General features: G+C 39.4%; 1 protein-coding gene across 2 annotated transcripts in view; it reads left to right on the forward strand.

Moving 5' to 3' along the window:
- ZNF366 (zinc finger protein 366) overlaps positions 1–25,874 on the forward strand; it is a 39,782-nt gene extending 13,908 nt beyond the window's left edge. The window contains exons 2-6 of one of the 2 annotated variants that reach the window (XM_073344306.1): positions 6,408–6,490; positions 8,720–10,032; positions 12,668–12,859; positions 19,256–19,430; positions 21,960–25,874. In XM_073344306.1, the coding sequence (XP_073200407.1) occupies positions 8,731–10,032; positions 12,668–12,859; positions 19,256–19,430; positions 21,960–22,495 (2,205 nt within the window). In that variant the 5' untranslated portion in view covers positions 6,408–6,490; positions 8,720–8,730 and the 3' untranslated portion in view covers positions 22,496–25,874. The remainder of the gene's footprint in view (positions 1–6,407; positions 6,491–8,719; positions 10,033–12,667; positions 12,860–19,255; positions 19,431–21,959) is intronic. The other variant, XM_073344307.1, reaches the window with a different exon arrangement.
- The last annotated feature ends 281 nt before the right edge of the window (positions 25,875–26,155 follow it).

Raw genomic sequence — 26,155 nt, forward strand, 5'->3', positions numbered from 1 at the left:
ATGGAATGAGATGAGCAGTGATTTAAAATCATAAGCAGTGATTTAAAAAACTATTTTGTACATTTTATAAAGGTGGTGACAAACTCCTTGTTCCAGATTTTGATAAGAGTACTGTTAGGTTTATCTATATAAGAGTCTGAAGGAATGTATCCTTTTGACATCAGATCATAACTTGATCTCAAAGCGCAGATAATGCCCTCAGTTACAGCTATACTAGTCCACTAATTCTAATGGGGAAACATAGATGTAACTGAGGGCAAAATTTGGTCCATTACACATCAGAGATTGTACAGGCTTTTCTCACACACACTCAAAGTTGTTCGACACATTTTCATAGGGGAAAATACTGCAATGTAGCCAAGCAAATTTTAACAATAAGTTAATGAAAGATGGACAGATCCCACACAGCAGAAAGGCTGCAGTATTGGTACATAAGGGAAAGCATAGTAAATAATATACATTAGGCCAAATTTTCCCTGGAGTATTTCCATTTATTTCAAACGAACTATATATAGGATGATGCATTTGTGTAACTGTTTAATAAAGTACTTCATCCTCATACCTGGATCCATATTTATACTAATAATTTTGATTAATAGGTATAAATCTGGATTAAGCTATTAGGAATAAGTATTATAGTACTAGATCAGAGGTGTTCTCTCTCTCACACACACACGCGCGCGCGCCTATGGACTACTAGCTTGTAGCCTAGTCCTCCTCTCCTGACAACCATCTCCAAAGACATCCCTCTCCCCACAGGAGCTTTCTCAAAAATGTAAATAAATATCCAGAAAATGTAGAATTGCCAAACACTGTATTCAGCCTACTTGAGGTACAACTATGGCCTGCATGACACATTCAGATGGTGCATAATTTAAGCTTTTATTTAATAAAACAAAGTGTCTAGCCCTCGTATTTGTGAAGAAAACCTACCAAATGTGACGTAGGTGTAACCAATGCAGAACGATCATCCTGAGTCTGCAGACAGCCTGAAACAATAGTTCTGAGATTGAACTGCCTGATCCCCATTAATATAATTGGAGTGTCCACTCTAAAGCCCAGTGATGACACTTCACTATCAACACTAACTATTTAATTGCTGATCATTTTAACACATAAAAGGGCAGGGGTTAGGAGTGAACCTCTTGGGGAAGGATATGCAGAGGGAAGAACAGAGGAAACAAACAAAGAGGAAGAAAAAGCAGAGAAAGAAGGATGGGGAAAAGGAGAGAAACAAAGAGCAAAACCAGCAGTGGGCATAAACTGAATGCAAAGGCCACTTTGCATCACTGACACATTAAAGTGGCTGGAGATGGTCAATTAAGGATCTCCCAATAAGGGGTAGAGGCATGTTAAGAGAGGCACTGGGGATAAGATTACAAAACTCAAGTTTAAGCTTTACATAGGAGTCCACAGCACCGTGTTCAATGAACCAAACTACACAGCTCAGTGTTCTATACCCAGTTGCCTTGGGAAACAAAGTAAAAGTATAATAGGAATGATAATGAATCAGTCTGCCAAATTAAGGGCAAGCTACTCATCTCTGGAGGAAAGGAACTGCAGCAGGAGAAAAACAGCAGGGGAATAAAAGAGCAGAAAACAGTGATAACACATAAGGACCTGCACACCTACCCATCCATCTAAACACTTTTCTTTTAACATACTTGCTAGCACCACCCAAGACCAAATTATGCCATAACCATGTTTTCTGGCAAGGTCAAGACATCAGATTCAGCCCATAGACTACCTGAATTCTGACAGTGAAGACAACAGAGTTATTCCAGATATGCACCTCTGGGAATGATCTCAGAATCTGGCTCTACATCTTTAATAATTATTTTAAAATATATGAATACAATGGGATATTGATTTATTTCAGAGAAGATTTTTTTAAATTCCCTGCTATAGAAAATGACAAAAATAAATGTACCCTGCAAAGTGTTTTTAGCAAATATCTGTCTACCGGGGTGTGAAAAACAAATAATGGATATGTATGCCCAAAATGACACAGAAGCCTTACAATCTGTATAGCCAGATAGTATTGTGCAAATAGACTATTTCCCAAACATAGGGGGAGGGGTGATTGGCAAAAAACAAATGTTTTTAAAGGCGCAGTGAAACAACAGAGATGTGGCTCAAGTAATGAAAACATGTCTTCTTTTCCATTTGACTAGAGATGACTTCTCTCATTCCTAGCATCATTTTCACAGGTGAGACAAATGCAGATGTGCTGCTTTGGGAAGCTCAGACTGTGGAGATAGTTCCAAGAGCCTGAGAAATAATTTAAAAACTTAAGCGTCAAGCCTGAAGTGAGTCAAGTATGTGCTAAAAACAGATCCAATGAAACTAACATGGAATACAAGTACTGTGTTATATAATCCAAGAAACCAAATATTATTTAATTGCATACAACTATAAATGAAAACCACGTGTTTCTATTATAGCTATTTTAGTGTGTCACATTAAACTGTTCAAATCCTTCAGAAAATACAATTTTTCAGATGAGTGGCTTATGCGTGTAACTGATGAAAAATTATTGGAAACTCTTCTTCTGCATAAAGTGTAATGCCACCTGTTAAATCTAAATCACAGTGAATCAAGTGAATTTAAAAAGAAAAGTTACCAGTGGGGAACTAGCCTTGTGACAAATTACATGGAAAATCATTAAGGATCTGACCCAAAGCCCACTGAAATCATTGGGAGTCCTTCCATTGACTTCAATGGGCTTTGGATCAGGCTCTAAAAGAGCTGTCAAATCATCAGTTCCACTTCACAGGATAATGCTGATGATAAATGTTTCTTGCTGGAAAGAAGAAGTTTTATCCTGCAGCACTTAATCAGCACATGAAGGTAATTTCCCAGGGAGAAGTGAAAAGACAGCAAACCTCTCAACAGTATCATGTTCATGCAGGGAGAAAAACCTGATCCTGCCCACTTCCTGATTTCAAATCATTCCAGATCATGTTCATGAGCAACTGAACTGTGTACATGTTTCTAATTCCAATGCCATTAACAACAGCAAACAGAAAAAGGGAAGAGAAATAAACTAGCTAAGGTGACCACCTGTCTTGTGTCTTAAAGATATCCATAATTTAGCAAGACACTTAGGTTCAATTCATGAAAGCAGCCCTCTTCAACAAAGCACTTAAGCACATGCTTACATTTAAGCTGTTGCTTAAGTCCTATAGACCTCACTGTACACAAAGGAGGGTGTGAGAGAGAGGGAGAGACTGAAAGGGCGGTTGGTACTAAAAGAAGAGATTTATTAAAGCTCCAGAAAGTTTACATTTCTTAACTCTGCCCTTTCATTTCCTAAGATCTCCCATTTTATGACTCCCTAATGCGTCTCTACGTCCAGTGGTTTTTGAGGAGTTTCCTACCCCACCCTCATGTCTGCCTGATGATAGCACAATTTCTGTCAGACACACACACTGCTGCCAAGTGTAGGAAAAAATGCTTTTGTTCTATGTTAACATCTCTCCTCTAGATTCAGTCCACATGGTTCAGGCTTACAGCACAAGTGTTTTAGGGAGGAATTGGGACTCACTCAGCGATAAGGCTGGCACAGCCCATTTTCCATATTCATGTGCTTGCGTGTGTGGTTACTTCAGCAAGTTGAGCATAGATGGAAAGTGCACCCTGCTTTACCTTCCTCACATACGAAATAATGTGACATCGGGGTGAAAGAGAGATAGTTGGCATAAAAGGAAAGAGAATTAGCCTGGCAGCAGCAAGAAGATCTGAGATATCAGAAAGAGGACTAGGGAACTGGAGCTACAGTTGCTCCTTTTCCTCTCCAGTGAGTGGCATAGCTGAAGCCCACACCATCATTTTTTCCACAGCTTTGTGCTCTAAGTGGACGAGAAAGAGCAATGATTTGATGATCTGGCATTTGGGTACCAAACAGTGAGATGAGCCGCCTCCACATTAGCTAGGTGCAAATAGCACCTGTGTCTGTTCGTACATCAAGGGAGATGATTGGGGGGGAGGGGGAGAAAGTGAGGGGGGAGAAATACGAAACACATGAAATATAAAAAAGTTACAGCTAGAGAGGGGTCTGACCTGGCACATCGGATAAGAACATCCTCAGACTTTAGGGAAGTTCAGATCTGGATCTGAATTTGAACTCTGCACCTCATACCTATCTCTGCTTACTACAGCTCACTCAAATATACAGCAGAAATGAAGTAAATAGTACATCTAAAAGAGTGTGAGGAATTATGAAAACAGCCAAGTATCGAGCAACACATGCAGTGAGAAATAATACTAAACATCGAATCCTGAAATTATTCTCATTAGTTAAGCATTGAAAATGTGTTGGACCTGGTATAAGATATATCAAGATAGTCCCTGCCCCAAAGAGCTTGCAGTATAGATGACAAACAGACTCATATTATAAGGCTGGAAGGAACAATTGTGATCCTCGCCTAGTGTGACCTCCTGAGTGGCACAGACCACAGAACCAATAGGATAGCCAAGGCACACTGGGAGAACCAGGGGAAAGAGTTACCTTATTTAATCACTGGCCCTTTATTATTTCCATTTTTTTTTTCCAATTGTGGACTTTACAGAAGAAGTGGGGCTTTAGGAGAGATCTGAATGAAGAGAGGCACACAGGGAGCAGGAGGTTACTCCATGCATAGGAGGCAGCATGAAGGTGGGAATGGGAGAAGGAAATGAAGAAGTCATTGTTGCTGAAACAAAGGAGGAGTGGGAAATGTGAGGAGAGATCAGATACGTAGGCTCAGGCAGAACTTTGCAAATTCATTCACATTAATTAAATGAAAGCTTGTAGCTGATGGTAATACACAAATTTACATTTGTACGAATACTCTTAATACTTTCACTGATTCAAATTGTACTCAGCAAAATATTTGATAATATTCTGTAAGGAACAATTCTGCATTGGCCTGAATGACCAAATGGGTCTTTTACAGGTCTAATTTCTAATCAGTCGAATCCTGAGGTTGATGGAAGATTCGTCCAAACAAGGAATGATTAAAAACTGAGTAAGGACTTCAGGGTTTGGCGCAAACAAAACAAAACTTAGGGGCAAGTTATGTAAAGGAGAGGCTCATGAAACCTACCGAGTCAGCAATAACTGGATCATTAAAATGACTGCTTGCAAATGTCCACTATTGAAAAGCAGATGTTTGCACAGTGAGATCTGCGAAGCTTTCACCTGCTCAGCTGGAGTGAAGGAGTCTCATAGTATTTGATTTGTCAGTTGACCCTCTTCATAATGTACACAAAATGAAGTAATCAAATAGTAAAGAAATGCAATTATAATTCATTCTTTCCCCCCAAATCCCAGCATCTGTTTTTCAAACGCCAGGAGGAGAGTAGGAATGAACTGACAAGGTACATTCAGCTATGTTTTTAATCAGACGTGGTTGTTTAAACACACAGTTCCTATTAGAGCTAACAGGAGCTGGGCCCAAATCTACCACCTTTATATTTTCCACACTAGCCTCCATTTCATGCTTGTTTCCAGGTCTTCAGCCCAAGCTCCACTCGAACATCAAACTAGTATGGGTTTTCTATCTTAAAGGGTTTTTCATTTTTCAGTTCTCACTCATTCTGGTCTCATTTCTATTTTTATTGTCTCTGCTCAGTAGCAGCAGCAGCAGAGCAATTGTGTAGCAAAGGGGTAGTTATAGTCTAAACTGGAGCTACTTAGACCACTCGCATTTATACTGGTGTCCTTCTGCCTCTTCAAATAATTGGTGAAGGCTTCCATATATGGAGGTTTCCCATTGACATCCCAATAGGATCAGGCTTTCACCCATGGGACTCTAAAGATATATGTGCTGGTAAAATGAGTTGCATGATGTATGTACAAGTTTAGTTTTTTTCTTCTGGGGAAATATTATGCCTGGAAATGAGAAAATAAGAGGTGATTCATTTTCTGTGTCAAAAACTCTCTTCCTCTTTCAAGGAAGTTAATTCAATAACAACATTACTTATAAATAGCGGTACAGAAGCCTTGTTCGGGAAATACCTCAACAGCTTTTCCAACTCACTGTAGAGGTGCTTTACACCGTTCTGTTTTGTATCTAATACATCATATTCAAATATATTCATGTCTGGAAACTAAAAACAGAAATTAAGGAGACACACGCTTGTGTTCCATTGGTGGTGGGCAGACCCTTTGGGTAAATAAGAATCCCTTGAAACGCTCTACCTGTTATTCGACTCCACCTGAAATTGGAGCTTTTTTAAGCTATGAAGTGGTTTGATATGAGGTTTTGAAAAACTTAGATTGCAAATTTATACAGTCAGGGTGTGTCTCCCCTACGTCTGTACAGAGTCTAAGAGGATTTGGGGCCCTTAGATGCTATTTTATTATTTATAAGAAGTGGTACTGCAGGCATATTTTATTTTTTTTATTCTTCCTCCCATCTCAGGTCCTTCATTCACCTCAGTCTGATTGCACCCAACCTCTGTGTTAATGCTGGGTTCTTGAATACTTGAACTCCCTCTTTCCAAGGTATACCTGATCCGATGACTTATATGATAATTCATTATAGGATAATATGACATAAGCTTTTTGTGAAAGTGACTAATGCTTTTGTTGAGCAATACAATGATTCCTCTCCAGTAAAGCTCCTTTTACCTCAAGGAAAAGACTCTCAAACACACTGCCACTACTTCAGTCTCAGGATGGTTTGAAATCTCCAGTCATCAATGAAGATAATGAAAGCTGAGAGAAGCAGGCAGCATAGAGACAACAGAGCAATGAGCACCTACCAAGGCACTTAGTCACTGTAGCTTCTATAGATTCTTGACAGCATAACAATAATGAGAGCAGGGCCTAATTTGTCATTGCCAGGCACTTGTTGAACATTTCACCTACTTTGCACAGATGTGAATGACTGTACAAGGAGCAGGACAATGGAAAGTTGGGCCCACAATATTTAGGGAAGATTTACATTGTGAGACCTAGGTGGATTTCAAATTAAAATTACATACATTTAGAATAACTTAAAATGAGTTCAAATTTGCCTGACCTTTTCCCCCTGCGAATATGGGGAGAGGAAGTCATGTAAGTCCCTCTTGGGTCTCAAAGGATTTCCCATTTTTATGAACCAAACCATTGCGTGTTCCCAAAAGAGGGACTGGATTTGGGTGGGAATTCAGTTCTAGGTGATAATAGCCCCTATAATCCCTGTCTTAAAGAGTTTTTTCAGGCTAGAACATTAGATTCTGCTATTACTATTCTGTTTTTACTAACTATAATTCTAGAGGCCCCAGGACTTGCACTGAGGCATTCCCATTAGTTCTACTACCATCAGTAAGGATTCTTATCCTAAAAGTTGTCTGTTTTATCTGCCAGGTGTCTGAAAAGTAGCATCACCTCGCCTTTTGCCTCAGAGATCTCCCCAGAACTCCTCAGATTTTACTCCTGTATATCCTAAAAAGATTTAAATGATCTGCTTGCGACCAAGTCTTTAAATGTCTTCTGCTCTCCACACCCTATCTAGGCCATGTAGCTGTTCTCCATCTATTTTTAGAAGGAAGTTTCTCCAAACTGGAGCTTCCTGATAAAGTAACTGGAGCTTCTTTAGCACTGTTTGACCATCTCCACGCCTCCCAAGAATGGGGTTATTAATAGCTATCAATAAATTAACTTGCCTCAGCACGTCAGAGGTGGCAAAGCAAAAATGTGCCTGGTTCTTTCTTTTAACCTCATCCTGAACAGACAGCAATACACCCAAAACACATGTACCATTGCAGGGTCAATATGAAATCCCAGTGATCTAATTTAAATAGACCAAATTTTGAAATCCTTGATATTTTACTATATCTTTATTCAGGCTAAACTCCCACTGGAGTCAATAGCATAAAATCTGCATGTGGATTTCGGGATTTTGCCTCATGATTTTATTGCATGAAAAGGCAGTGAAATGTTGCCAAAGTAGAGCTGGCAAACTCAGGTTGTCAGCTGCTTTGGAAAGCTGAAGGGGTAGTTGATATTATTCTAAGTTAAATATGTTTTCTTTGTTTAAACGTTGCCACACTTACCTGACAAGCTTCAGGTAAAAAAACAATATATATATTGCCCACATGAATTCCATTCAACATTTTAGCTTTTTTTCTTTTTTAAAAACAGAAGAACCCCTCACTCCCTAACCACACATACAATGTTTATCTCCACCTTTCAGGAACCAGGAAATCCAGTGTGGAAGCTGATGGTACACAGTGTTCTGAACTCACTTTGCCATTGTTTTCTCCACAGCAGCATGAGTTAATGATATAAAGAAGTTCAAACGTCAAACGTTTTGGCTGTGAATTTTTATGTCACAACCATACTGCAATATATGCATTATTGTTTGTATTGTTGTATTCTTTAGTTACCGAGTCAAACTCTAGTGCCTGTGCATGCACATTCAAGGACAGGATTTGGCCCACAAGTGGGTTGGCTGAATTACACAGCAATACTACAATATATGCTGAACAACGTATCCAAGCACAATACCATTAGATCATAAAGCTAATGTTTGATCTGAGCTTGATTTAAAGCACTAATTTCAAACCTTCTTAGTTTCCATGAACAGACAGATTTTGTATAGCAGAAGTAAATCGATATCTTATTTGGTTATGAGACTATTTTATAAATGCTTAATTTTTTTAAAAAAATATAAACTACACAATAAAATACAGGCCTTAGGAGAACATGAGAAAAAATAAAGGAATTTCTTTATTATTATTTTTGAAGGAAAGCAGACAATGCAGAAGGAATTAAATACGATGAAAAATGAGGATGTATGTTTCAATGTTGACAAAATGCACACATCACACTGCCTGCAGCCAGTGGAGCCTGATGTGAAGTCTCACAGAACTGCACCACTCAGTGAAGAATTCAGGGCACAGCTTGCACAGTTCCAGTATGGTCCTTCCCTGGGGGATATAGAAACCTTTCACGGATCCTTAGAAGGAGGGTCCCGGAAACGCAAAAGCATGCCCACAAAAATGCCTCATACTATCCCTACGGGAGATCCTACGTCACCATCACACAGATCTGAAAACAACAATGTATGCTCCCCCAGTCTTCCTTTGATGTACCAACAACCCACACAGCCCAAATATAACTCCCAAATGATTGATCTGTGTGACATTGGCTTTCAGTTCTACAGAAGTCTGGAGCACTTTGGAGCCAAGCCCATTAAACAAGAACCAGTAAAGCCCAACATGATGTGGCCCAACACTCCTGCATTTGTGCAGACTCCTTACTCTTATTACCCAAAAGTCCACCCTGGCCTGATGTTTCCTTTTATTATGCCCCCAAACTTCCATTTCAGGAATTCCTTCCAACTGAAAAGATCCCCGGAGCCAGCATTCAGGAGGACTGAACTGAGGGAAAGTGGTGACAATAAACAGAAGGTGGAAAGAGTAGATGTCAACCTCCAGATTGATGACAGCTATTATGTTGATGTAGGGGGAGAACAAAAACGATGGCAATGTCCAATGTGTGAAAAGTCCTACACTTCTAAGTACAACCTGGTCACCCACATCTTGGGACATAGTGGCATCAAACCTCATGCTTGCACTCGGTGTGGCAAGCTTTTCAAGCAGCTGAGTCACTTGCACACTCATATGTTGACACACCAAGGCACTCGACCACATAAGTGCCAGGTGTGTCACAAGGCTTTCACCCAAACCAGTCACCTGAAGAGACATATGATGCAACACAGTGACATCAAGCCTTACAACTGTAGGATCTGTGGCAGAGGTTTTGCCTATCCAAGTGAGCTGAAAGCCCACGAGTCCAAGCATGAGAGTGGCCAAGAGAACATTTGTGTTGAGTGTGGTCTTGACTTTCCAACCCTGGCCCAGCTGAAGAGACACTTAACAACCCATCGAGGTCCTATACAATACAATTGCACAGAATGTGATAAAACTTTCCAGTACCCAAGCCAGCTGCAAAATCACATGATGAAGCACAAAGACATCCGTCCATACATCTGTACTGAATGTGGCATGGAGTTTGTGCAGCCCCACCATCTCAAGCAACACTCTTTAACCCACAAGGTAAGTCACTAATGGTTACATGTGCCCCGGCTCTGAACGCCAGCACAAGGCTTATGCACCATTAAAGTCCCACTTAAGTCCCCCAAAATAACTGACATGGTGTACAGGCCCTTGTAGAGAGAGGCCCTTTGTATGGATCTGAATTTTATGCAAAGAGAACAAGAACAGTATGGCCAATAACAGAAACTGGCTCTAGTCTTAACAAAGGCAATGAAAGAAAAAGACCATAACCAGGAGTTCAATCAAGTTGTTTGTATTACTTCCCAAATTTAAATTCACATTCTCTGCTCCAGTTTGGTTTTTATCTTCATGAAAACCATAGTTTTGTATAATCTTTAGCAGTGAAACTTCTACAGAACTTTTTTATAGCTGTGAATAGACAAGTATATTACTGCTTGGCAGATTTTGTATAAGCAGCTTCTGCACTACATTTAGAAAAACCAAACCAACCTCGGCCATGTTATGTAGAAATAATCCAGAGTACAAGTGACTAGAACTGGGCAAAAAGGACCTGATCCAAAGCCCATTGACATCAATGGGAGTCTTTGCACTAGCATCAATGGGTTTGAGATTAGGTGTATAATTTGGAATGAATAACTGAAGAATTCTTTTAAAACAGAAACGAGTTTTCAGCGTGATGTGTAACAACTGAAATCAGAATTATCCCAACATCACAAACGTATTGTAAGGATCAATTTTAATCTAACAATCAAAAGGCATTTTAATAGACTAATGCTGATAAACTAATGAACACATCCTTATATTTTATGAAGAATTGCTTTCAGATTTGTGTTTTCCCCCCAGTGGTCTACTTTGGGTTAATGTTTAAATTTAAACATTAAGAACACAGAAAATTGCAAAATTTAAGTATTATAAGCAAATTTTTTAAAAAACAATCTGTATTTTCACTTCTGGTTTTCTTCCCATTTCCCCTACTGTCGCTTCTGTAGGACCAACCCTTCTTTGGCTTTACTCTATAATTTTAAACTTACCTAAAAGTCTAATAAAAACTTCCAATTAAAAAATGCAATACCCTCTTGCCCAAGAAAGCCTCTACTTTTCACCCACAATTAGTCAGGTTGTGAGCACAGTTTAAGTACTTAGCTGTCTAACTGCCTGAGTGCAGCCTCAAATCAGGTAGTTGTGTATCTCAAAGCTATCATTCGTTCCACAGTTAATGTCTTATGCCTAGGGATGGTCAATAATCCCCAGGAAATGCCCAGTGCCACTAATATTATTTCTTAATTGCATGACTCTTTGCTTCTTACAAAAATTGAGCAGGTACTATTTTTCCATATTTTTCTTCAAAACAGAGGCAGGTTCTTTCTTTGTTACACAGGGCTTGATCCAATACCCACTGAAGTCAAAGTCTTGCCATTGACTTCAACAGGGATTATCCCAGGCTCATCGTTATCAGATGTTGGAAAGTTATTTTATGTCTCACTTAATAAATTTATACATGCTTGACATGCTATTGGTATACATGCAATTGGTAGATAAGCTATACAGTAGGGTAGCAGAATTTTGCCATTGGTTTGTCATTTAGGTGTCCTAGTGATATTAATACAGAGTAAAATTTTCAAAAGCAAGCAACAAGCTACTACAACCCATTTTCTAAAAGGAGTTAGATCGGGGGTTCTCAAACTGGGGGTTGGGACCCCTCACGGGGTCGCAAGGATATTATACGGGGGGGGTCACAAGCCTCCGCCCCAAACTTCGCTTTGCCTCCAGCATTTATAATGGTGTTAAATATATTTAAAAAGTGTTTTTAATTGTAAGGGGGGGGCCCCACTCAAAGGCTCACTATGTGAAAGGGGTCACCAGCAGAAAAGTTTGAGAACCACTGAGTTAAATACTTCTGAAAATTTTTCCCACAGTGTTGTATAATCATTTCTCACCACTAATAAAATCAAATGATATTCTTGTAGCCTACAGGATGGTCTTGTGCCTAAGGCACAGAACAGAAATCAGGAGACCTGGGTTCAAGTTTAATGGCTCTGCCACAGACTTTCTGTGGGACCTTAGGAAAGTGATTTCACTTCCCCATGCCTTGGTTTTCCCCCATGTGCGAAATGGAGAACATGCTCCCCTACATTGATGTTCATAAAGTGCTCTGTGATCCTTGGATGAAAGCACTATAGAAGCTCAAAATATTATCTAAACAGAGTTTGAAAGCTGAGGCAGAATAACCTGATATGACTACTCTGTAAAACTTATTGAGGGAAGTGCCACTTATTGTTCCTCAGTCCTACTAATACTGTTTTATGGTATAGACATTTTATGGTTTCTTTTTCCACCTTTTAGAATCTTACAGAAATTGACCAGAAGAAAAAATGACTACTCTGTAAAACTTATTGAGGGAAGTGCCACTTATTGTTCCTCAGTCCTACTAATACTGTTTTATGGTATAGACATTTTATGGTTTCTTTTTCCACCTTTTAGAATCTTACAGAAATTGACCAGAAGAAAAAAGTATCCAAATATCTGCCACTTCAGCAGGGTGATGTTAACAAGAATTGAACTTATTCATTGCTTCACTAGCACAGCTTCAAATATATATTCATATAATGGCTTTGAAAATAAATGACTGAAAAAGGCACACCTATTCAGTTTTCTGACTCTCTGTTTCCATAAGGGTGTGAAAGAGCACAAATGTGGGATCTGTGGCCGGGAGTTTACTCTGCTAGCCAACATGAAGAGACATGTGTTGATCCACACCAATATCCGAGCCTACCAGTGTCACCTGTGCTTCAAGAGCTTTGTGCAGAAACAGACTCTGAAGGCACACATGATTGTTCACTCTGATGTCAAGCCCTTTAAATGCAAGGTAAGCATCTGTCATGAGTTTGCAGAGGTACAAAATCAGTGAATGCTCCCGAGATTTCATTACATGTGGCCGGATGCAATTGGAAAAGCAATGCCAAAAAGAATATTACATCTTTTTTCAAATTCACTTTTCAAAATAATTGTTTGGTTTCTTTTCTTAATCCAAGTAGTTTCAGGGCAGGAATAACATTCAAAAAAGGGGCAGGAGAATTTCCAGATTATTTTTCATTCCCCCCACCACCCTTATATATTATCAGTGTTCTTAATCTTGAAATTGTATTTCGTCCTTAGTGAGTACTGAATGTAGTTGCTAGACTGATAATGATAATAAAAATACCTGACATTTATCTGGCATATTTCATTCTAAAGTGTTCAACAGCCTGAAGACATTGATCCCAGGAGTCACAGAAATGTACCAACATTAACACTGCCCCATAATTCTACACCATAGCTGGTTCAGGACACAAAGTACATCATAGCATAACAGAACTACAGGGAGATTTTGAATAGGCCAAAGGTAATTGCCCCAAACTGAAATTTGGCCAGGACATTAGTATCCGAACAAAACAGCCTTCTGAAAAATACTTGTTTGCCTCTTCATGGCGTCAACCAAATAACATAGGATCATCTTAGGCAGGATTGCTACCTACCTCCCTCAAGACAGCACATGGGAAATTAAAGAGATGTAAAGCACACCTAGATTTGAACTTCCCGTAAGTTTGGAGGCATTTAGATTTGTGATTCTGGTTTACACCCATCTCTAATTCATAGGGAAGACGTTATTCAAGTTTCTTTTCCTGCTTAAGGCTGGCCTGTACAATCCTCCTTTTTGATTCTTTTATGTATTACTTCTTTTAACTGCCCACATGGCTCAGTAATATAGCTTTATCTTAAAATGCCCAAACTTGCATGTTTCATTCTCACTTGGGTAACTATTAAGCACACAGTCACTGAGTGCAATATAAATGCCTAGCAAGCAATATTTTCCAGTTTCTGCATAAACACCTGGAGATTGATCTGGATACAATCTCTGTAAATTCTTCATTCAACAGTCTGGAACTAGATCGGTTCTTAAGGGAAACCAAGAGTAGAGCTAATCAAAAAATTTTCAATTAAATAGTTTTCTGTTGGAAAATGCAGTTTTGCCAAAATCAAAATGTTTAACAGGAATATAATTATTTCAATTAAAATTTTAAATGGGAAAAAGTCAAAACAAATTGTTTCAACTTTCTTGTTTTGTTTCAATAATGTTGAAACATTTGTTTCGACTTTATCATTTCAATTCTGCTTGTTCATATTTTTATATTTTACAATATTATTTAATTTTATTACAGTGATAGTTAACATTATAGCATACTGTATTTAATGTTATATTCTATTGTTCTGATATTACCAAAACAAAATGATTTTACTTTATCAAAACAAAATGTTTTGATGGTACCAAATACATAATTTTTAAAGTTTTTGATCTATGGGAAATTTCAAAAATTTCAGCCTTTTGTTCTGATTCAGATCAAACTGGAGTAGTAAGCAACATGTTTTTCAGCTACTAGCAAAAGGTTCGGTGGAACACCTGTTTTTTTCCTATCTCCACCCAATATCCCCTCTCAGAACAGAAACAAGTAAGTGTTGTGGTTCAGATTCTTCCCACAACACTGGTGTGAATCAGAAGTAATCCCTCTGACGTCAAATGGAGTTGTACTGCTATAAGTGAGGGGTATATCAGGGCCCCTAGCTTTAGGGATATCCCTTGCCTGTCTGGCAGAATCCCCAAAGGAAACTTGGATTAGTCAAGCCCTTTTGGATTCAGAGGGTTAAGGCAATGGTATTCAGAGGGTTAAGGCAATGACCAGATAGCAGCCTTTTGGCACCAAGCTCCTCCTCAGCAGAAGGAAGGATATAGCTGCATGAACTGCCTGCTTAACAATGGCTCATATGTCCCTAGGGAACCGCCTGCAAATAGATTTCATCTTGCTTTCTCTTGTATTTTTCAAAGCTTCCTGTTTTCTCACGGTCCTTTTGGACAGTTTACAGTCTTTCTCCCTCTCCCTCTCTCTCTGTGAGGAAAGGAACACCCTTCTTATGAAGAAAAAAAAATAAAAGAAGAAGAATGTAAGGGAAGGACAGCACAGCAGTGGCCTTTCTATCTCACTGCAGGCCGCAATTTTCGTGGCTTTTTTCTCATAGCAAAAGAAAACACAAGGCTTTCCTATATGTCTAATCACAGCCATGCACAGACTATCTGTGGGATAGGGAGTAGAAAATAGTTGTGCCTTGTGTTTCCTCACCCAGCTGCAGCTTGTAATCTCGTTTGGCTTGCTCTCTGAAGAGTGAAGATCCTTGCAGCTTTTAAAAAACGAAGTCTAGGCTTTCTTATTAACAAAAAAATCCTACAGTATTCTGCAGCAATTGCTCCCAATGAGACACTATTGCTATAGTAAAATGTGAGGACTGCTTCTACTGAAATTAATAGGAGGTTTGCTGTTGGCACTGAAATCAATAGCATTTGAGCCTTTAATATAGAACAATACGGTTTTCTCTCCAATACTCCAAGTATACTTGGTAGCTTCCATCTTGGAGTAAGAGATTAATTCATGCTCATTCAGTCCTTGGCTTCTCTTACAAGACTGCCAATGGGGGTGCTAGTGTGTACCAAGCTTCCCCATTACATCCAAGAGCATTGTTTCAAACCAGTAGCCAATGACAATGAAATCATGCTATAAAAACTTTTTAAAGACTCATAAAATGCTTGACAGATTCTAATAGCAAGACTTTGGAGAGTGGTGCTTTGTGCTATGGGTTACTGTGCAGCATGAGCAAATGCCTCAGCTTACTCAAAGTTTTGTAATGAATGGTCCTGTAAACCAGTGGGCCAAACTCACTGGCCAGTACATCAAAGCAACAGTTCTCTCAGCAGCTATAGGAGTTCAGTTCCTTTTTGTCAGGGACTGAGTTTTATTTCTCACAAATAAACCAATTTAAAATAAATTCCATATGTAAATCACGTCCTTTCCCCTGACCTGGGATCTCTCACAGGAGACTGTCTGCTCCCTGTGGATCTCACTGCCTGGGAATTAAGAGCCTCTTTACTACATTCTGCTGGAGTTTTCTTCCAACAGACTGGCTTCCAGCCTTCCTAGCTGGCTCCCAGCAGGGTTCCACTCCCAGGCTGTCTGCCTAGGACCTAAGGAGAGCCTCTCTGCTCCTTTTTTCTCTCTGACATGCTCCCTGAACTCAGCCTGCCATTTATATCCCCACAGACCTGACTCTGAGTCACAATCTTCTACAATGTGACCCTGGAACTTATTCCCTTCAGTTGGGAAGGTAGGCTAAGCCTGGCAGAGAGTGGAACTGAGACTGAAACCCCACAGAGGACCAGCTCACCCTGTAATAGTGCCCCTCACTGCCACCCCCTCTCCCCAAAAGACATAATTTTATTTCCTTTGTTTAATTTTCCTGTAGCATCTCTCCCATGGGTTTTCTCTTGGCATCACTTCCCCCCTCCCGCGGCCCCATCATGGATTCAGATTCCAACTACATTCCTCAGCTCTAGTGAAAAGTGGCCTTAGGGTCAGGAGCAAATTTAGCTGTATTCCATCCCTGAAACTGTGAATGATTCAGGGAAATGGAAATCCTCTTTGTCCATAAACTAAAACCCATGTTGTGCCACATCGTGTGCCCTTTTGTTTCCTCCAGAGTAAAAGAAGCAGAAATGTGTACTGCTGGCCAAAAAGGCTCTTACAGTACTTATTTTTACCCAATACCTTATAAAGAGTCCTAGATAAAATAATTACTTTAATTATTCAGACTGGTGTTTTACTTCCATTTCTTTGGTTAGTGTTTCAGATTTATAGGTACGAATATCTACCAGGCTGAGACACAGATTAGCTGTAACACAAACAATAGATGACCTCATGCTAAAAAATATCTGTTTGGCACAGTTCATCTCTATGAAGGGTTTTTAAATTCAGAGAATCATCGATCTATCATAGGCTGTTCCAGCTGCTGTCAAGAGCAGCTATTGCCCTTCATAGACTTTACTGTGCTAATCAACACTCCTTTGCCTCTCCATTCCCCTCCCAACATATTTAGGATGCTTTTCAAGTCATTGGTTTCAATAAGCATTGCTCACTGAATGTGAATGAGAGCACAGTTTGATCCTGTAGTATTTGATTACACTGATTATGGTAAATCAATTTCTGCAGTCACTACCACTACAAAAGATTAGCAAAAAACTAAATTAAAAAAGCATCAGACAGCAATCTGAGGATGGAAGGGATCCAGATCATGGTGAAATCTGCATATGTTATTATTTCTGTATACAGTCTGCTGTGAATAGAGGTGGTCAAGTAATGGGCAACTATTCAACTGATGAAACAAGATTTCACAAGCAGAAAATGAGTCAGTTGTCTATGAACAGTTTATAATTCTCGAATGAATAGGTCTGAAATGATTTGTCACAATTTCTACAAATAATTCTTGACCTATAGATGGTGCATATCCTGTTCACTGCAAATATTCAATAATCAAAATTCAAAATATAAGCCATGATGTTTGTTACCTTTCTTGGATGCATAGTACATTCAGTCCTGTTTCCTAACTGGATGAATAACTCTTAGAATCAAGTGTCCTGTGTGAATACTCACAGTTACAAACTATTCATTCATTTTCTGTGAGTATTCTGAAGTGTATAGTTAAAACTGTTCTTTTCTGTGAACGCTTTTGCCAATAAACTCATTAACGTATTTGCAGAGGGCAAAACAAGGACTAACACAGCAGAAGCAAAGGTTTGAGCATTGGCCTGCTAAACCCAGGGTTGTGAGTTCAATCTTTGAGAGGGCCATTTAGGGATCTGGGCCAAAAATTGGAGATTGGTCCTGCTTTGAGCAGGGGATTGGACTAGATGACCTCCTGAGGTCTCTTCCAACCCTGATATTCTATGATTTAAAAACACAAGTGACATTTTCAGATTTTTTTTTCCAGTATTCAACTCTATCATCATAGATTTTAAAATAATACTCAGATACCATGCAGGTTTTAATAGTCCAGTTAACTTTTCTTTGAGGAAAGTGGGAAGCAGTTATCGTATCAAAAAAAGGGGGGGGGGCAAGGGAGGGAAGAGTATTCTACCGAAGATCAGCCCACAATTTTAAACTTCCCCCACAACAGCAGATATTCCAGTAGACAGCTTGACATATTTGAATAATCCCTCAAACAATGGTATAGCAGATTTCCCAAAACTATGTTAAATATCTAACTTCAAACAAAACCAAGGTTTCTAGTTTAAATCTAGTGAAATGCTCTTTTAGCATTTTCTCCCTATAGAAAGCACTATATTTAGCTAAGGAGCCCCTGGGCTCATGGAATATGAAGATGCTGATTAATCAGTTCAACTGGGAAAAGTCTTCTTCCAAAAAGGAGTTCAAATGGACAGCATTCAGTGGGTTCTACAGCTGCTGGAAACCTTCCTGACTGGGGGAGACACACCCTTATCAGGAATTGGAAGTCCAGAAGTCTATAACAGGGTTAACAAACGCCTGTGTGTTTGAGAGCACATTTTGTTTATAGGGGAAGAAGTAATGAAAGGAGACATCTAGAAACAAAACAAAACAAAAACCCAACATATTGTTTCATTAAAGGGAACCCTGCTGGATCAATGGCTAGTGTTGGCACTAACATGCTCCAGCGAAACCTGAGTCATTGTTGCAGCCGCAAGACTGCCTAAACTCCAGCTTACTCATCATAGGCATAAAACACAGAAGCTAGTACACAGACAAGGATCAGAGAAGAACAGAGGGGATGGAGGGGGGAAAGAATTGCTTTTACTATCTTTCAGATAAAAGCTTCTGTCATTTGAAGTCCATGGATAGGGAAGCTATAAACTGGTTCACTGTTTTACTGATACCTTTCACCTGTCTGATCTTTCACCAGAAGTTCTCCATGTTCCATCATGGTATGGTATTGTTCCTGATTAAGGTCTAGATTTAAAAAGCAGAAAGTATATGGCCTGACAACAGAATTTTGCACTTGTGATTTGTTTAAAGTTAAAAGCTATAGCACTAGGCCTATAGAACTGAGCCTCTTATCCCCATTCTATGGGCTTTCTGATTCTGAAGGGCCCTTGATTTTGATTCTTACATCATTTGAAAAAAACAACCCGAAGTCTTTGCTTAGCTGTGTATGAAAGTGTCTGGTCAGAATAAGCCCAAGCACATATTCCTACAGTGACAGTTTGTTTTTGTTGTTTGGACACAGTTTGGAACGATAAAATGAAGTTCCTGGCAGAAGCTGTCTGGGCTGCAGTACATTCTCATCTCAAGGGGAGATTGTATTTACCTGCTTGCCATGTAGGTGTACCTACAAAATAAATCATTTTAATTTCCATTATTCTTGACAGCTGTGCGGAAAGGAATTTAACAGAATGCACAATTTAATGGGACACATGCACTTGCATTCAGACAGCAAACCATTCAAGTGTCTCTACTGTCCCAGCAAATTCACCTTGAAGGGAAACCTCACCAGACACATGAAAGTCAAACACGGGGTCATGGAAAGAGGATTTCATTCTCCAGGTAATAACTAGCAAGAAGGTTGTTCTTGCAATGGTTTGAATGAACATATCAACAACACTGTAAAGGGCACAATAACATAGATCTCAGAAGATACAGTTGTTTCTCTGCTTTTGATACTAGAAATTACTGAACCTCATACTGCTGGGAGATTATATTAGTGAGAGAGATTTATTAAACCACATCAATATTTTCTAAACATTACTCCCCACCTGACCTGTCACTGTTCCCCAATATCCATCATCTTTGTATCTCCAACTTGTCCAGCCCAGGTAGTGCAGTAGATTTTCTCTCTCACTGATAAGTTTGGGCCATGGATGGGAGAGAGTTTGTCGGGAGTCAGTCCTGATAAAACCAAGGCAATCATGGCGGGTTGAAGAAACAATTGGAGGACATAGCTGAGATTATTATATTGACCCTCCTGATTGAAGGTGTAGTTCTATTTTATTATTTATTTTTTTAAAAGTAAAATTTGCAACTTAATTTGGTGGGTTCACAGCTGTTTTTACACCATGCAATCAGAGCAGTGGCCAGGAGGACTTTGTTCCAACTTCATCTGGTCAGGAGATTGTAACTTTTTCCTCCCAGATTTTTACCATGCTGTCATGAGCCATACCTTGGTCACCATAAGATTTGGTTACTACAGCGGTGCTCTATAAGGGGCCACACCTTACACCCTTCGGAAGCTCAAAGCTGGTACAAGATATGGCAGATTTCTTGTTGCAGTATCTCACAGGGAAGCATTGGGCACCAGCTCCCCATGATCCTCACTGACCGCTTATTGGCTTCCAAAGTGTCAGGTTTGACCTGTAAAGCCCCAAATGGTCTGGAATCTTCCCACCTGAGAGACTGCTGGGTCAATAAGGCATGACAAGAGAGGCGGAGATCAGAGGAGGAGCTCAAGCTAGAGCTCCCTCAGTTTACAAGGAAATGAGCATTCATGAGAGTTTTCTCCATTAGGGCCCACACCTTTGAAATCTACTCCCCATCTTGGTCTGAACAATCCACATTTGTTAACCCTTGAAGAATATGCTGCAAAGCCCATTTCTTCAAACAGACATTTGGGCAGAATTGAGGTGGTTGGGGCATGGGTTTCATTTGGGAATCTGGGTTGCAGAGAGATTTTATTAAGTTAGATTTTCTTGATAACTGTCTTTTGAGCTAGGTGGGATTTGTTGGTGTGTTTTAATAGTTGCTAGGATGCATATAGCCTGGAATACATGATTTTAATAATGTCTTAAAATGAAACAGAAGTGGATCCTAACATGTAACAGTTTAGCTGACCTGATATTTAAAATACAGGGTTCCCCCCCCCATGTTTGTCTCTTACGGTACAATGGAGTATAATTACCCATAACTATAAGATGGTTAAGTGCATTTCAGTGCATACAGATTCTTCACCCCCTCAGGCTTATCAGCCATGAAACAGATGAGTTTATAAGAGTTGCCGCCAGGCGATAAACCCTTTCAACAAACACAACCTGTCACACAGTAACTGCTGCAGCAATTAGACTGCATGCATTCTGTGGAAGCTGTTGCCAGTTACGGAGGAAATAAAACCAATGGGTGAAATACTGCCCCCACTGAAGTCAATGGGAGTTTTGCTATTGACTTCAGTCGGACTAGGATTTCACTCACTGATTTAAAAAAAAAAAGATGGGCCCAAACTGCAAAGTCGGAATCCTAATTTGAGCTTCCTCACAGTTGGATGGTTTTTGGATCTGAGGTTATAGTCTGGGCTCACTTCTGTTTTCAAACAAGCAGAAGAGAAACATACAGAGCAGATGCTCAGGCAAATATTGAGACAAGACAAATGTGAGTATTGTTATGGAGAGAAAGAAACTAAGACACAGTTCAAAAATATCATCTGATTATGATGATGATTAAATTTCCCCAGTAATTTAGCAGAAGTACTGAATAATGCATAGCAGGCTTTCAGCACCACTAAATGAGGAAGAGTAAACTAAATGGAGATGTATTATTTAGAAATGATAAGGTCTACCATTTTAATAGCATTGCCTTGAAAACAGAGTTGCCATAAAAGGTTTTTATACCTTTTTTCCTCCCCACAAATGGGCAGATATTAGAACTTTGGTTGTGATGTAGGCTATCAAGATCAAGGTATAGGTAAAAATATGAAAGGGGAAAGAAGTGGGTAAATCTAGTAGCAAAAGTAGTCAACTGGAGGTCAGGACTACTGCTTTTTGTTCCTAGCTGTGTCACTGACAGACTGACAAGTTCAATAATCTATTGTGTGCTTCAGTTTATTCATCTGTAAAAGGGTACAATATGGTACCTCTTTCTATGGTAACTCTTGGGGTGCCAAGAGACAAATGTTTATAAAGTGCTTGGAGCTAATTGGGTTAAGGATACTCTGTAAGGGCCCTCAATGTTTAAATATCCTGCCATCTCACACAAATTGCATTTAAAAAAAAAAAAAATCTAAGCCCAAACCATGCTTTGACTAGAAAGGCAGTATGAAATAAACTTGTTATGTATAAATAGTAACATTTTTTTTAAAACCACCGTAAGGTTTTGGAAGAGGAAGAATTACACTGTCCCAAACAGGTGTCTTGAGAAACTTGGAACAGGAAGAGCCTTTTGACCTTTCCCAGAAAAGCCAAGGGAAAGGAATTTCATTTCATTCTGATGGTGAGAGTGCCAAGGGAAGCTCATGTCAGGAGGAAGAGGAAGACAACTGCTATGAAGCAGAGCAGTACAGTCCTGTCATGTACCATCATGAAAACAACAAGCTGTATATGCCCCGAGATCTGTCTAGCAAACCAGACTACGTGGTGAAAGATTTCAAAGAGTCCTACTGTGATGAGAAGGAGGAAATGTTGCAAGAAGGAGGACTGGAGGAGGGGAAAGGAAATCAAGACAAAGAAGAAAACCAAGAGGAGAGAAGCTTTGCGAATAACAAGGAATGCCTGAGCTTTAGACCCTTTGAAAAGGCCAGACTCAGCCATTCTCTCTCTGATTACCTATACTTCAAACACAGGAAGAACAGTTTAAAAGAATTACTGGAAAGGAAAATGGAAAAACAAGCAATGCTTTTAGGCATCTAAATTGACAACTTTTAAGTTACACTTGGAAACTGAGAACTAGACAGCACAATCATGGCTCTTAACATGAATTGTGATTGCCAAAGATTGGCAGCTTGTAAAAGTCTTTTAGGATGAACAAGCCAAGTCAATACAGATCATTTTAAGGTAAAAAAAATATAGAATGTTGTATTTTCTGGTGTAATTTGACAGCTTTGTTCTTCTGATATACATCAACATTTTCATATGTATTAATTTGATATATAAGCAGGCAATAGGGTGGGTACAGAGGTTTCATTTCCTTTATCTAGGACAATACCAACTTATACACAATTTTCTAGTTATTAAAAAGCAGTGTACTGTAGTGTTTGAGGTATTAGCTGACTAAAGAATATATAAGAACACTTATTTATGCAGGTTTTAAGAGCTCCAAATATGCTAAGTATTTTACAGCATATGCAAAAGTATTGTTAAATATGCATGCATGAAAATACTGTCTGTCATTGATCTCAGAACTAACACAACCAAGAGGTTCTGTGTTATTGAAAATGACTGCTTTAATGCATCTGTTTACAGTGAGAAATGGGAAACAAAATAAGATGAAACTCTAATGTCTTGTCAGATGGGCAACAACTTTATAATTCACACTCTTGTGAAAGGACTAGAATTGGTTCAGAGGCCTTTTTTCTGTGACATAGGGTATAGTAATGCTTTGCTGCATCTCTATCAGCATGGGAGCATTTAACAATTCTTGAAATTAAATAGCATGGACTGAGCTGATATTTTATTTTATTGTTTGTTCAGGCCAATACATTTGAGGAGCAGCAGCACATTCTATTTGCAAATTTTGCTGTAATTGCACATAAGCAATAAGAATGAGAGAGAATTAATTTAGTTGAGCGCAATGGTGAATTTTTCCCATTAATCTCTCACCTTCATTTTGGAGAGCTGTGGTAATTTGAAATCCAATATCTGAACTGCTTTTGTTTTAAAAGAAATATTAAAACAAAATACCCATCGCCCTGCCCAAAAACACCCCATAAAAACCCTGGCGTCTGGTACTTCAAATCTCCCTTGATTTGACCCACAAACTTTCTCCCATTAATATAACTGACCAATAGGATCCAGCCCTTTCAAATGATTAATAGAAAATAGAGTTCTACTCAGGCTGTTCTTAATAACTCAGTCCCAAATTTTCATCCTCGGACTCATGTCTTATTATATTGTATCAGGTCCCGGACAGGAAGCACTTTATTTTTAAGCTGTATTAGTAGGTATTCATGCAGTATACGTGGAGTACTTTGACAGAGTACCCTATGTCCTTTTTTCTGGCCACTAGTAAGAGCATTACTCAAAGCACATTCCTTTAAATGTAGAATTTTTTTTTTTTTTTTTGACCAGTGCCCTGGTTCCTGTAACTTTGAGAGATATGGCAAAGAGCCCAAAGCCATGCTGTCACTTGAAAGGGAAATGACAACATTCTAATACCTTGTTAATTAACTATGTACTTTTGAGATACAAAATCAATAACTTAATATGTTTAGATTTACATATGGATACATATATTTTGAAAAATATATGAAAATGATTTTCCCCTTTATTTACCTGTCAAGCCCTCAATTTAGGATTCTGTTTTACCCCTGCAATATTTGATGTCTACAGCACATGAATTTGTTACAATAGACACAACTATTATAGAAAACATATGTTCATGGGTTATTAGGAACACATGCTGATTGTGTCTGTTTCAAAATCTCAGTCTTCTACCACTAAAGGAAACCCTCTTGGGTCACTGAAGTAGTTCTCATGTCCTTTCTGTTTGCCACCCGCTACAGGGAAATACCACTCATTTATGGTGTAGCATGCTGGGTTTGTGCAGTTTGAATCCATAGGAAAAGATATGCTGTCATTTCTGTCCACCTTCCAAGGCCCATGTATGGGACACAATATATAACAAAGATTCTGAATGAGGAGCACAAAAATGTTACTCCTCCAGGAAACTTAAGGATGGCAGATCCATTTCTATAGTGTAATTAACTCTTTCTGCTGTGAATAATTTTAACAATAAAAGCCAGGGTACACCAAATGTGTGTGGAATGCAGGTAACTTTGGGACTAAAATGAATGACCCACCCCTTTCCCAAATGAGGTACATTTGAAAGAACATAAGAACGGCCATACTGGGTCAGACCAAAGGTCCATCTAGCCCAGTATCCTGTCTTCTGACAGTGGCTATTGCCAGGTGCCCCAGAGGGAATGAACAGAATGGGTAATCATCAAGTGATCCATTCCCTGTCTCCCATTCCCAGCTTCTGGCAAACAGAGGCTAACGACACCATCCCAGCCCAGCCTGGCTAATAGTCATCGATGGACCTATCCTCCATGAAATTTATCTAGTTCTTTTCGGAACATTGTTATAGTCTTGGCCTTCACAACATCCTCTAGCAAAGAGTTCCACAGGTTGACTGTGCAGGTATGACCTGCAGACATTCAGTGATGGGTCCATGCCCTTTTATCATATGCATAAGTTGAATGTTTTTTCATTGTGAGACAGTCCATTCTAGTCACTACATTAGGTTTAGGTGTCTATCTTGAAAGCAGCATGGTTGCAGAGGTAGCATGGCCTAGTACATAAAATAACGGGCTTGCATCATCAGACTGCAGTTCTGTTCCTGGCTTTACCACCAGACTACTGGATCACACTGAGCAAGAACTACAGATGAAGAATGCTACTTAAAAGTTAGCTATTATTATTATGTCATAAGAGACAAAAGGTCACATGAAGTGCACTGGTCAAAAGACACAAGACAGCAGCTACTTACCGAAACACAATCTCATGCAATATGGGCCAGATTTTTTATAGCTCACTACCCACAGTCAGCCAGATTTTTAAGCGAACTCAGTTCCCAGGTAGGCACCAAAGTAAGTGACCAGATTTTCAAGAGTGCCCAGAGTGGTGGTGAGTGTTTTTAAACATCTAGCCCTGACTGGAGAATGCTGAAATCTGGCCCTGAGCTCTTCTGAAAATTTGGCTACAAAGGTGGGCTGCTGCATTAGAGACATAACCACTGAAATGTTTCAGAGTAGCAGCCGTGTTAGTCTGTATTCGCAAAAAGAAAAGGAGTACTAGTGGCACCTTAGAGACTAACCAATTTATTTGAGCATAAGCTTTCGTGAGCTACAGCTCACTTCATCGGATGCATTCCTCTGTCTGTATCTGTATGAGTTTTTTCATGAAGTTGACAGATTTCCACTCCATACGGCTAAATGCAGTGCCTTGCATAATGACAGGTTTCAGAGTAGCAGCCGTGTTAGTCTGTATTCGCAAAAAGAAAAGGAGTACTAGTGGCACCTTAGAGACTAAGCAATTTATTTGAGCATAAGCTTTCATGAGCTACATCCGATGAAGTGAGCTGTAGCTCACGAAAGCTTACGCTCAAATAAATTGGTTAGTCTCTAAGGTGCCACTAGAACCACTGAAATGTTGGCTCTGGAAGAGGTTGCAACAAAATTACGTAGTCTTAGACCCCACCAAATGCAAATGCCAAGTGGGCCCTTTGTAAAGTAAGTCACTGCAACTACATTAGCTCGCCTGGCTGAGTAGCCCAAAGCTTCCAACAACACCTTCATTGTCACCACCGTTCCCCTTTCCTGCTCATATAATTCCATTTCCCCTCAGAACAAC

This window comes from Lepidochelys kempii, chromosome 5 (genome assembly GCF_965140285.1).
Source record: "Lepidochelys kempii isolate rLepKem1 chromosome 5, rLepKem1.hap1, whole genome shotgun sequence".
Lineage (NCBI taxonomy): Eukaryota > Metazoa > Chordata > Testudines > Cheloniidae > Lepidochelys > Lepidochelys kempii.